This window comes from Staurois parvus, unplaced genomic scaffold (assembly GCF_062004578.1).
Source record: "Staurois parvus isolate SC_StPar_1 unplaced genomic scaffold, SC_StPar_1.0 ptg001352l, whole genome shotgun sequence".
Taxonomy (NCBI): Eukaryota; Metazoa; Chordata; class Amphibia; order Anura; family Ranidae; genus Staurois; species Staurois parvus.
Genome location: NW_028319148.1, coordinates 1,647,258 through 1,661,285, shown reverse-complemented (window position 1 = coordinate 1,661,285; position 14,028 = coordinate 1,647,258). Strand labels below are relative to the sequence as shown.

At 45.2% G+C, this 14,028-nt stretch overlaps 1 protein-coding gene across 2 annotated transcripts in view; it reads right to left on the bottom strand.

The window, feature by feature from the left end:
* Window positions 1-1,344: 1,344 nt before the first annotated feature.
* The window catches only part of LOC149436682 (uncharacterized), a 54,247-nt gene continuing 41,563 nt past the window's right edge, over window positions 1,345-14,028 (bottom strand). The window contains exon 5 of one of the 2 annotated variants that reach the window (XM_089661583.1): window positions 1,345-4,096. In XM_089661583.1, coding sequence (XP_089517709.1) covers window positions 3,930-4,096 — 167 coding nt within the window. In that variant the 3' untranslated portion in view covers window positions 1,345-3,929. Of the gene's footprint in view, window positions 4,097-11,854; window positions 13,783-14,028 lie in introns of those variants that run through there. The other variant, XM_089661584.1, reaches the window with a different exon arrangement.

The following is a 14,028-nucleotide window of genomic DNA, read 5'->3' as shown; positions in this document are numbered from 1 at the left end:
CCCTTTTCAACCTGAAAAACTGTTAAAAAGGACAAAGTGGATCCTTATGAAAAACACGGGACATTTCACAGTAAAACAATTACACAGAGGTAAACCGAAAAACTGCGCCAAAAGTAACCTTGTTGCTGACGCAAAAATCACTCATACCAGCACCGCTAAACGATCCACGTTACACACGCAATCTTCGCTGCAACCACCTAAAACCGTTTACACAAAAAGTCTGCTGGACGCGAAACACGTGACACAGCAGCTTAAAACAAACCCGCTTTACAATAAGGAACTACTTTTAACAGGAAAAACACAAGAAAAACATAATCACTATACAAGAAATCTATGTGCAAAAACCCAGACTTCACCGCGCTCACTAAATGTGGAACACGTGAGGGAAAAACTCGCTTAACACACTTTAAATTGGCTGGCAATACGCAAATTTAAAGCTAAAAGCAAACAACTTAAACTGTAAAAAATTTGGATTAAAAACACAATATGGGTCAAATGCATATAGGAAACTTCATGCACATTGCATAGAGATTACTGCACATATGGTAGTCAACAAAATGGCCACCAACAGGGAAAGCACATGGTCATTAACAAAATGGCCACCAAACAAAAGGAGTCCATGTGGTTAGTCAAGAAAATGACCCCCCACAGAGGAGCACATGGTAGATACTAGAATGACCCCCCACAGGGAAGCACATGGTAACACTAGAATGGCCCCCCACAGAGGAGCATACGGCAGACTCTAGCCTCAAAATTGCCTCTAACCTCTTACATAAAACAGACTTTTGGACAGAACATACACTGGACAATTACACAACAATATACAGCACACATACAACACAATTTGGCACGATCACAGAACAGACATAAAACACCAACATATCACACTAACATGCACATGTAACAGAAAGAACCCACTGCTGCATGCTTGCTGGGAGCAGTAGTACCACAAAACATTGCACAGACTACATACACACAGAGATCTTACAACAGTTAACAATTAACCTAAGCCTTTCAGCACTGTAATAATTACCTCACGTGGAGGGGGGTAGAGCAATTACCACAGTACCTACAGCCCACAAATACTTACCTAACACTATGCAACAACTTTTACCCACTAAAACATATACCCCTTGTCTTGGAAATTCGCTTTAATGAATTTCTCCTTACCGTGAGTACTCGCAGTTGGATGCGCAGAAATCCCCCATAAAGCTGTGCGAATCTCGCTTACCACGACTGCAGCCAAACTACACGATTCCTGCCCATCCAAATACTTTGGTTCTGTTGAATTTGTGGGTGATTGGAGCTCCGTTACCCTAGAATGATCACACGACACTCTAAGGCTGGTTGCAATCCACATAAGGGCCGGCTTTAGGCTCAGCTCTCTGTTTTATTAAGAATACACACATGCCCCCCACATGAATAAAGTCAATCCCTCCCACCGAACAATACAATGGGGATTGCCTATACAGAGGATGTACATTCCAATTGGAGCATAGCCTTTGCTATTATCTATCACTGGTCCTCCCCCATGAGTCTTCTGAGGTCAGCAGACTTCCTCCCCTTCCCCCCTATGAGCCATCTGAGGTCATATTTCCTGTCCTACTAGCTTCTATTGGTATGCAAAATTCTCTGCACAAGCATCTCCCTAAAAATATCAGTCTGTACCTGGATGGGCCCGATACGATCTTTATTAAAACACATCCATCCCAGATACAGTTCAGATTAGTAATGGGTTGTAAGATATGCATAAGCCTACACGTGGAGTTCACACCGCTTGCGCATTGCGTTATGAAGCCCACGTGGTACCATGCTGCTGATATGCGGATACAGGCCCACGGTCTACTGACAGCAGCATTCGCATGGAATGCCGTGGTGGTATACACGCCGGTCTATAAGCGCAGATCTGCCATCTCATCCATTACCAAGCTGAGTACTGTAATACATACATTGTACATGCGCATGGCCCAATTGCAGCCTTCAGAGCTTTAATTAAGCCACACGAGAGACATATGAATAACACGAATATATGACACATTTAAAGTTCGACCAACAATACAAAATTTCCATGACATTCCCTCCTGTTTTATCATATTCTCCTCGTGTCCCTTCTTGATCTTCTTCAGCTTGATGGGTGTAGTCTCAAACTTCAAAGAGTTCCTGTAGTTGTCCCTGAGAATAAAGCTCCACGGGGTACCTGAAACAACAAGACCCGACGCAGACTCGACGCAAACAGGCTTGATTGAAGCGATGATCCTCAAGAGCGTTGGAACCTTCACTACAGGAAGGCTCTTGCAAAAACCACAAACAGACTTGTGGTATGAATAAAGCTTGTGATCCCACGGTGGTCTGGGGAGATCCAGCAACAGATTCTCAAATTGCCCCTGCAGACGGGGCCACACAAGGCTGGTCTCGACCCAGACAGTTTTCCAAATCGCAGACACAAACAATGATGAGGCTTGAAGCTTGCTTGAAGGTCTTGGAGAATGTGGTCTTCAGAGAGATAAATTAGAGGGAAGCCAGGACGTAATCTGTAGAGAAGGTGGTTGGTTGGTGAGGTCTTCCCCCGATCAGTGGTTGGAGTGGGATCCCCGGAGCGGGCATGGAGATGTGGTCGTCTGCCCGAGCTTGGCTTACACGGTCGATGAGGCAACAGGAACATCTCACCGCGGCATATAAAAGGCAGATGAAAAAGAGAAGCATCAGGATATACACTCCCACTTCCTTCAACCAAGATCCGATGGAGAACAGGAAATCTCCCAATCCTCCCAAACCCTTGAACGGATTCCAACCCTCACTAGCTATAGCTCTAGCTTTTCCCTGTAGTTCACTAACTTTGTCCATATGGGCCTGGACCTTGTCATCGGTGTCTTCTATCCAAGTACAACAATCCTCTCCGATGAACTCACAGAACCCCCCTTTGGCGGCTAAAAGATAATCAAGGGCCATCTTCTCCTGAAGCACTAAAATTCCCATCTGCCGTTGTTCTTGGGCAATTTCTCTGACAGCCTCTACGGTCTCGTTAAACATACTATCCACGATGATAGAAAAATTGTTCAGGCGCTTCATAAGTTCTATTCCCCATCCTGTCCATGAGGGGAACCAAGCCCATGCCTGGTCGCCCTCAGAGAACAGTTCCCTGCGAACTCTCCCTGCCATCCTTACCTTCTTGTGGACCATCAACTCTTCATGGTCCATCACTACATAGGATGCGGGGACTAGCTTTATGAGGGCACACGAACCTTTCGCGTTCTGGGGGAATGTTCTATAGGCTGCCGAACCACACAGAAAATAGTATGGACCTGTCAGAGCAGAGCAGGAAGAGTTCCTCGTTCGGCCTCTGGCACTGAGCAACAGTTGCACAGACTGGGGGATTGCTCCCTCAGTCTGCACATCACATCCGTCCTTCCAACACACGTGGTCTGGTCGGTCAGTGTGGTTACTCAGAAGGGAAGTCTGGTTAGTCAGATTGACAGTTATACCTCCCTCACAGGTGGTAGTCCCAACAAACTTGTTACCTGTGCCAAAGCTGATGTTAAAGCACACCTGAGGGCTGCCTAGCTGCCCAGTTACCCATAATGGACTGGTGAGGGCCCTACAGGAGCTAGAGCTAATATTGGTGCTGAAACTGATGTTACCTGCTAAAAATGTGTCATTAAGTTCTACCGATAAATGTCTACGTGGGGGCTGACCAGGGGTCCCTTGCTTTTTCATGCCGACGCGGATGTCATATAGGGCATGAACAGCGGCCATTGCGGACATGTGATGACTGGGTGGGGGCTTAGAGCATACCCAACAGTTGGTTTTGTTGGCGGTTCTGGCTAAACGTAGGTGCATTTTAAATAAAAGGTTGGGGTATCTGCCATCTTTTCCTCCGTTCACACACATGTAAGACATACAAACAAAAAGAAAAAGGAAAATGACACCCCTCATTCTCTGGTGTAGCTGAAAAGCTTCTTGCAGTGGCTTGCGTGCACCCAGTTGTCTCGTCCCTCGAGCTTGAGTGAGGTAGGTGTCGTCAGCTGGACTTGGTATGGTCCGGTGAACCGTGGCTCGAGTCCGGTTCTTTGATGTTTCTTTAGGACGACCCAATCACCTGGCTCAATAGAAAGAACACCTGTTATTGTATTTGGATCGGGGAGCGATTCGCGAACCCGATGGTGTATCTTCTGCAGCTCCCGTTGCAGAGATTGCACATAACCTGTAAGCTGTGAATGCAAAGACGACAACTGTTGAGGAAAGTACAACCCTGTTTTGGGAGGTCCCCCAAACAACACCTCGTAGGGTGACAGCCCATGTGGTTGCCGAGGGGCATTCCGGATGGAATAGGGGGCAATGGGGAGACACTCAGGCCAAGGTTTTTGGGTATCGGAAGACGTTCAACCTTACCGCTACTCTCGGGGTGATATGGGGTGTGTCGCCGCTGACTCCAGTTCCACCAAAGAAATGCAGTCGTGTCCTTTGGAAGAGAGATTAGTAGTGGACAAAGAAGACATGTTAGCAGAAGAGGTGTTAGTATTGTTAGTCGTGTTGCAAAATTCAGCACTGTCATTGCTGTCCTCCCCCCCCTTCTCATCTTCCGACACAGGAAGAAGAGAAGCTGGGTTAAGAATAGTGCATCGTTTGATAGTGAGGTTAGTAGGGGTTAGGAGGGCTTTCCCCTGAGAGGGGTACCTTGCCTTGGATGTCCTGTTTTTTAACCGGGTGTCTATTCCCCTTGATTCACAGATAGTCTGTAAATCGGTTGTTGAGTAGGCTTCATAGTTGGAAACAGAAGGAGCTGGGGTGAAGCAGGGAGAAGGGAGAGGTAGAGGCAGAGGCTGAGGCATAGAGACAGAAGACACAGAAGGTATGTCAAGAGTGACGTCACTAACAGAAGAGACAGGTGCAGTTATACTTATCTCAGCCACTGTTGGTTGTTGGGGGACCCCAGCAGACCCTGATCCTGCCTGCCTTAGTAGAGTCAGCCCTGAAAGAGCTTCTTCCACCTCTGACACTGGATCCTCCTGTTTTATTCCCTCTGGAGGCCAGGTATACATCACCTGGTTCTTCCGGACAGACACCAGTTTATGTATGCCTTGCTTCCCTAATCGGATTGACCTGTGAAGCCATAGCTGTGCGATCTCTAGTTCTGACGCCTGCATCCGTGGTTCAAATTCAGAGATTAATTTTTCCCACCTCCATGCGTCAAATGTACCTTCCCGGGGAATTTCCCATCTGGTACCCTTCGACCATTTATTCCACCTTTTGAGGGGTTCTGTAGACTTCCCCCCCAAACTCACCTTCATCAGTTGTGCAGCTGTCCTTACCCTGAAGAGGGCTGGTTCCCCCTCTCTCTTCATGGACTGACTACTGCCCATCGTGACTAGTCACTGGTATATATCCCGCGTCCGGGTACCTGTTTACCCCCTGGAGCACTCGGTGGGATCCTACCGAGAGGCCTGATTCCACCACTTTCCCAGCACAGCGTAATTTATGTGATACTTATCGATCACCCGAAGCGCATCAAGTGGCGGTCAGACTGAGAGCACACCTCCCACTCCCACAGCGCAATTTGTGTGATCCTGACCACCCGAAGTGTTTGTGGTAACCAGGCTAAGTGTTATACTTACCTGGACCGCCCACTCGCACAGCGTAATTTATGTGGTTCTCATCACCCACTGTGTTTGGCAGGCCACACCGCACAATGATGAAAGTGGCTTTTCTCTCCTTGCACACAGTAGCTAACACAAGTCAAAACAAAAAGAGGGGTTCTTGGATGTTACTTCGGGGTCACTGGTTGGGCAGAAACCTGCTAACTGACCTTTAGGAAATTTGTGTAAAGAAAAAAACTTTCCTAATACACACAGAAAAACCCTTTTTCAACCTGAAAAACTGTTAAAAAGGACAAAGTGGATCCTTATGAAAAACACGGGACGTTTCACAGTAAAACAATTACACAGAGGTAAACCGAAAAACTGCGCCAAAAGTAACCTTGTTGCTGACGCAAAAATCACTCCTATCAGCACCGCTAAACGATCCACGTTATACACGCAATCTTTACTGCAACCACCTAGAACCGTTTACACAAAAAGTCTGCTGGACGTGAAACACGCGACACAGCAGCTTAAAACAAACCCGCTTTACAATAAGGAACTACTTTTAACAGGAAAAACACAAGAAAAACATAATCACTATACAAGAAATCTATGTGCAAAAACCCAGACTACACCGCGCTCACTAAATGTGGAACACGTGAAGAGAAAACTCGCTTAATACACTTTAAATTGGCTGGCAATACGCAAATTTAAAGCTAAAAGCAAACAAATGAAACTGTAAAAAATTTGGATTAAAAACACAATATGGGTCAAATGCATATAGGAAACTTCATGCACATTGCATAGAGATTACTGCACATTTGGTAGCCAACAAAATGGCCACCAAACAAAAGGAGTCCATGTGGTTTAGTCAAGAAAATGACCCCCCACAGGGGAGCACATGGTAACACTAGAATGACCCCCTACAGGGAAACACACTGCAGACTCTAGCCTCAAAATTGCCTCTTACATAAAACAGACTTTTAGACAGAACATACACTGGACAATTACACAACAATATGAAGTACACATACAACACAATTTGGGCACAATCACAGAACGGACATAAAACACCAACATATCACACTAACATGCACATGTAACAGAAAGGACCCCCTGCTGCATGCTTGCTGGGAGCAGTAGTACCACAAAACATTGTACAGACCACATAACACAGATCTTACAACAGTTAACAATTAACCTAAGCCTTTCAGCACTGTAATAATTACCTCACGTGGAGGGGGGTAAAGCAATCACCACAGTACCTACAGCCCACAAATACTTACCTAACACTATGCAACAACTTTTACCCACTAAAACATATACCCGTTTAATTTTTGGTTGGAAGATTTTTAAACTTGACCAAATCCAGCCAACCAAAACCCACCCCTCTGCTGCTCTCCGCAGAGACAAACCCTCGTCTTTCACCCACAAATCAAGAGTTTAGGACAAAAAACGAGGTCCTTGTTAAGCGGTATTTCTTGTTAGCTAACAGAGAGCGAAATCAGCCACACGAACACGCAAAAAGCGATCCTCTTAATGGCAGAGAGACCTGAAATGTGCCGGCATACTTTTTGCTAGTTCATGATAGTTCATTTCCCCCCCGTTCTTTGTTAGCTATGCAATAATACGCGTTAGTATCCACCAGGCTCGCCAAACTGTCTTGGAAATTCGCTTTAACGAATTTCTCCTTACCGTGAGTACTCGCAGTTGGATGCGCAGAAATCCCCCATAAAGCTGTGCGAATCTCGCTTACCACGACTGCAGCCAAACTACACGATTCCTGCCCATCCAAATACTTTGGTTCTGTTGAATTTGTGGGTGATTGGAGCTCCGTTACCCTAGAATGATTACACGACACTCTAAGGCTGGTTGCAATCCACATAAGGGCCGGCTTTAGGCTCAGCTCTCTGTTTTATTAAGAATACACACATGCCCCCCACATGAATAAAGTCAATCCCTCCCACCGAACAATACAATGGGGATTGCCTATACAGAGGATGTACATTCCAATTGGAGCATAGCCTTTGCTATTATCTATCACTGGTCCTCCCCCATGAGTCTTCTGAGGTCAGCAGACTTCCTCCCCTTCCCCCCTATGAGCCATCTGAGGTCATATTTCCTGTCCTACTAGCTTCTATTGGTATGCAAAATTCTCTGCACAAGCATCTCCCTAAAAATATCAGTCTGTACCTGGATGGGCCCGATACGATCTTTATTAAAACACATCCATCCCAGATACAGTTCAGATTAGTAATGGGTTGTAAGATATGCATAAGCCTACACGTGGAGTTCACACCGCTTGCGCATTGCGTTATGAAGCCCACGTGGTACCATGCTGCTGATATGCGGATACAGGCCCACGGTCTACTGACAGCAGCATTCGCATGGAATGCCATGGTGGTATACACGCCGGTCTATAAGCGCAGATCTGCCATCTCATCCATTACCAAGCTGAGTACTGTAATACATACATTGTACATGCGCATGGCCCAATTGCAGCCTTCAGAGCTTTAATTAAGCCACACGAGAGACATATGAATAACACGAATATATGACACATTTAAAGTTCGACCAACAATACAAAATTTCCATGACACCGTTTAATTTTTGGTTGGAAGATTTTTAAACTTGACCAAATCCAGCCAACCAAACCCACCCGTCTGCTGCTCTCAGCAGAGACAAACCCTTGTCTTTCACCCACAAATCAAGAGTTTAGGACAAAAAACTAGGTCCTTGTTAAGCGGTAATTCTTGTTAGCTAACAGAGAGCGAAATCAGCCACACGAACACGCAAAAAGCGATCCTCTTAATGGCAGAGAGACCTGAAATGTGCCGGCATACTTTTTGCTAGTTCATGATGGCTCATTCCCCCCCTCGTTCCTGGTTAGCTATGCAAGAATACGCGTTAGTATCCACCAGGCTCGCCAAACTGTCTTGGATATTCGCTTTAACGAATTTCTCCTTACCGTGAGTACTCGCAGTTGGATGCGCAGAAATCCCCCATAAAGCTGTGCGAATCTCGCTTACCACAACTGCAGCTAAACTACACGATTCCTGCCCATCCAAATACTTTTAGCTTCTGTTGAAATGTGGGAGAATTAGAGCTCCGTTACCCTAGAATGATCAAACGACACTCTCAGGATGATGGTTGCAATTCACATAAGGGCTGGTTTTAGACCCAGCTCTCTGTTTTATTAAAAATACACACATGCCCCCCACATGAATAAAGTCAATCCCCTCCCACCGAACAATGCAATGGGGAGTGCCTATACACAGGATGTACATTCCAATTGGAGCATAGCCTTTCCTATTATCTATCACTGGTCCTCCCCCATGAGTCTTCTGAGGTCAGCAGACTTCCTCCCCTTCCCCCCCATGAGCCATCTGAGGTCATATTTCCTGTCCTACTAGCTTCTATTGGTATGTCCATTCTTTGCACAAGCATTCCCTAAAAATATCAGTCTGTACCTGGATGGGCCCGATACGATCTTTATTAAAACACATCCATCCGGATACAGTTCAGATTGGTAATGGGTTGTAAGATATGCATAAGCCTACACGCGGAGTTCGTACCGCTTGGCGCTTTGCGTTATGAAGCCCATGTGGTACCATGCTGCTGATATGTGGATACAGGCCCACGGTCTACTGACAGCAGCATTCGCATCGAATGCCGTGGTGGTATACACGCCGGTCTATAAGCGCAGATCTGCCATCTCATCCATTACCAAGCTGAGTACTGTAATACATACATTGTACATTCGCATGGCCCAATTGCAGCCTTCAGAGCTTTAATTAAGCCACACGAGAGACATATGAATAACACGAATATATGACACATTTAAAGTTCGACCAACAATACAAAATTTCCATGACACTACAGAGGACTGAATTCAAAGACACCCCGAAAATCAAAGTGAAAAAATAATGCAGCAGGCGAGTCCATTTTGCTGAAATTTCATTGCAGCAATTCAGTAGTCTGTATGGTCTCCACGTGCTTATATACATGCCTGACGATGTCGGGGGAGGCCCCTAATGAGTGGACGGATGGTGTTGTGTGGTATTTCCTCCCAGATCGGGACCAGGGCATCACTGAGCTCCTGGACAGTCTGAGGTGCAATCTGGAGGTGTTAGATGGACTGAAACATGATATTCCAGAGAGGTTCTATTGGATATAGGTCAGGCGAGTGTGGGGGCCATTCAATGGTATCAATTCCTTCATCCTCCAGGAACTGCCTGCATACTCTCACCACATGAGGCTGGGCATTGTCATGCACCAGGAGGAACCCAGGACCCACTGCACCAGGAGGAGCCAAGGACCCACTGCACCAGCATAGGGTCTGACAATGGATCCAAGGATTTCATCCCGATACCTAATGGCAGTCAGGGTGCCATTGTCTAGCCTGTAGAGGTCTGTGTGTCCCTCCATGGATATGCCTCCCCAGACCATCACTGACCCACCATCAAAACGGTCATGCTGAAGGATGTTACAGGCAGCAGAACGTTCTCCACGGCTTCTCCAGACCCTTTCACGTCTGTCACATGTGCTCAGGGTGAACCTGCTCTCATCTGTGAAAAGCACAGGGTGCCAGTGGTGGATCTGCCAATTCTGGTGTTCATTGGCAAATGCCAATCAAGCTCTATGGTGCCGGGCAGTGAGCACAGGGCCCACTAGAGGATTTCGGGCCCTTAGGCCACCGTCATGAAGTCTGTTTCTGATTGTTTGTTCAGAGACATTCACACCAGTGACCTGCTGGAGGTTATTTTGTAGGTCTCTGGCAGTTCGCATCCTGTCCCTCCTTGCACAAAAGAGCAGATACCAGTCCTGCTGATGGGTTAAGGACCTTCTACAGCCCTGTCCAGCTCTCTACTGCCTGTCTCCTGGAATCTCCTCCATGCTCTTGAGACTGTGCTGGGAGACACAGCAAACCTATCAAAGGCACGTATTGATGTGACATCCTGGAGGGTCACATCAATACGTACCAAACAAAAAAGAAAGAAAAGAGCCACCTGATATGACACGTATATCCGTGTCAAAGTAATATCTCCGTCTCACTTATAGTATAAATGTGGATTTATAAACCCAAAGTACATAATAGAAAATATGGCAGTATGACAAGGGCAACACCGCCTACAAAAAAGTGGTTAATTGAAAATCCAAGCGGAGTAATATAACTGCATTCAATAGCTACAAAAATATTTTATTTGATCCCATGGATCATAAAGAGGTTGGACATGGACACGGTGAACAAATCATGATAAAATTACAAAATTAAAAGCATTCGGCATCTTCAAATCTGGATAATTATCAGCAAGCAGGAATCCACATAAGGAAATGAAGTTTCCTAGCTACGTGATCATAGATTTCCATATGTTTCCACATTGTATCTGGATAGGGAGAACATTCTTCTCAACCACTTTTTCACTCAAACCACACCCAAAAAAGCCTATGAAAAGGTACCAGGGGCATCTCTTGGGGCCCCCTACTAACCCCGGGCCCTCAGGCAGTGCACGAATTCCCGAATGGTCAGTCCGCCCCTGGTAGTAGGTATAGTAAGTATAGATAGATGTACCAAGAATTAATTATCCAAATACCCTATAATTATAACAGGGCACTACGTAACAGCTTAGAGCTACTACATGTGGAAGTACAGAGCCTTTTATTTTATATTTTATACCTAAAACATTTTCCCAATGCCCTAACTAAGCACTTGAATAATTAGATTCTTAGAAATAACATAATAATAATTTTATATATATATACACTGTATATCAAATGGCTGTTGCATATCTACTAGAATCTAGTAAAATAGCACAAGCATATAAAATTAAGTTTTTTAATGTCACAAGGAGAAAAAAAAAATAGAACACAATGATACATAAAGAAATGGCTTTAGCACTCCGATGTTAAATGACATCTTACCCTTTATTAAATAACGTCAAGCGATAACACGGGTCCTGGTATCATTTTTATCACAATTTAGCTTTATCTAATTTAATGAAGATTATAATATATTTTAATTGGTGAGCACTTAAACCATTTCCTTCTCGCTGTGTGTTTATATAAGGTGACTTTGCTGTGGATTTGAACAGCCATTTTTCAGGTTTTAAAATCTGCCGCCACCTCTAGGACATTTTCTATATTGGATAGATCAAAACGCTTTATTGGGGGAAACTATTTGAATAATCAGTTTCTTAAAAATAACATAATAATTTATATATATATAACAATTATGATGTTATTTTTAAGAATCTGATTATTCAAATAGTTTCCCCCAATAAAGTGTTTTGATCTATCCAATAAACAGGAAATCAACAAAAATAGCTGATTGGGAAGGCAATCCTTATTATTATTATTATTATTATTATACAGTGTTTATATAGAGCCAAAAAGTTTGCTCAGCGCTGTACATTATAGTGGGGGACAGTACATGAGACAATACAGTAACAATACAATACACGAGGGGTTCGAGGGCCCTGCTTTTTCGAGCTTACAATCTAGGAGGGAGGGGAAGTGGTACAGGAGGAAGTGGCTGTGGGGGATGGAGTGGTAGGAGGAGTGGAGGAGAACGGCTGTTGGGTGAGGGCGGGGTAGGCTTCCCTGAAGAGATGGGTTTTCAGGGTGCGCCTAAAGGTGAGGAGGGTAGGTGACAGTCTGATGGATTGGGGTAGTGAGTTCCAGAGGATGGGGGAAGTCCTGGAGAAGTCCTGTAGTCAGGCGTGGGAGGAGGAGACCAGGGAACTAGAAAGTAGGAGGTCTTGTGAGGAGCGGAGAGTACGTGTTGGGTGGTATTTGGGTATCAGGTCGGTGAGGTAGTTCGGGGCAGCGTTATGAATGGCTTTGTACGTCAGTGTTAGTAGTTTGAATTTTATGCTTTGGGCAATCGAAAGCCAGTGGAGGGAATGACAGAGGGGGGTGGAGCCCAGTGGAGGGAATGACAGAGGGGGGTGGAGCCCAGTGGAGGGAATGACAGAGGGGGGTGGAGCCCAGTGGAGAGAATGACAGAGGGGGGTGGCAGATACGGAGCGGTTGGTAAGGTGGATGAGTCTGGCCGCTGAGTTCAGGATAGACTGAAGCGGGGATAGTCTGTGATGAGGTAGGCCGATGAGAAGGGAGTTGCAGTAGTCCAGACGTGAGATAATAAGGGAGTGAACGAGTTGTATAGTTGTGTCTGGGGTGAGGAACGAACGTATTTTGGAGATGTTGCGGAGGTTGAGCCTGCATGAGTTTGCCAATGATTGGACATGGGGTTGGAAGGACAGGTTCTTATCAACTACCATTGTGCATACCATCCTTCTGTCCATTCAGGTCTCATGCTCCCTGTTCCTAATGGTGGAGAGATGATCACAGGACACGGTATCTGAGCCTTTCATCATTCTAGTGGCTACTACTCAGGGCTGCTGTTAGAAACCACAGGGCCCCATACAGCCAAACTAACAGCCCCACCCCCCCAAAGGAAAACAGAGTTTACCATGCTTTAGTTATGAATTAACACAGTGAACGATTGGTACCGATCACTCATTGTGCTCATTCAGGAAAGGAAGGGGTTGGTAAATGTGAAATATTTCACCCTCCCTGCCCACATCCAACTCACCCAGCTGCCTGCCCCCCCCCCCCCTGCTGGTCTGGGCCCTATACAGAAGGACTGGTGCTACCTCTCTATCCACAGCCCTACTACTACTTACCACCAACCACCTCCAACACAGCATCCCTGCTACACCCACACAGTTATTTGATGGCAGAGTGATTTTGAATTTAAGAAGATAAATAGAGGGGTAATGTGCCAACCTTTTCACTTCACTAGAGATAACTAGCCAAATACAGACTGTTAATGGAGGAGTAGTATGGATGGGTGACCATATCATGACAGATATTTTTAGATTTCTTTTCAGCCACCAAGGTGCTACAGTTTCCATCTAAAAGGCTCAGAAAGGGGGGGCACCAACCAGACACCACCCAATAACAATGGAGGGGCTTCACATTTTGATATTTTAAAGAGACTTTCCGGGAACAGAATGTGGAGACCCTGTCACATCAAATTGGCAATTCAAAGCTGTCTTTTCAGGTGTCTTATCAGTTTTATCAATTCAGAATGGGCATTGGTGTCTTCACTTTCTCTTCACGTAGATGGCACACAGTATAATACCCAGAACAAGTAAAAAGGTTTTGATCCCAAAATAAGCTGCAAGTAATACAATTTGCTGACCTGTGATGACAGAAAATAATTATTAGAATACAATGAATGATCACTAATTCAACAATTCACATAATTTTAAGTGAACCATTAACCTCCCTAGCGGTCTGATTATGTCAATATTTCTGTGCTCAAAGCGGTACTTTTTTTGCATGGAAATATGTTGTTTTTTATATTGTAGGCCTGTAATTCTTAGGAATAGCTCACTGAAATCTGTCCGAACAAGAGTCTAGTAAACATCCCGGGTATGATAATATT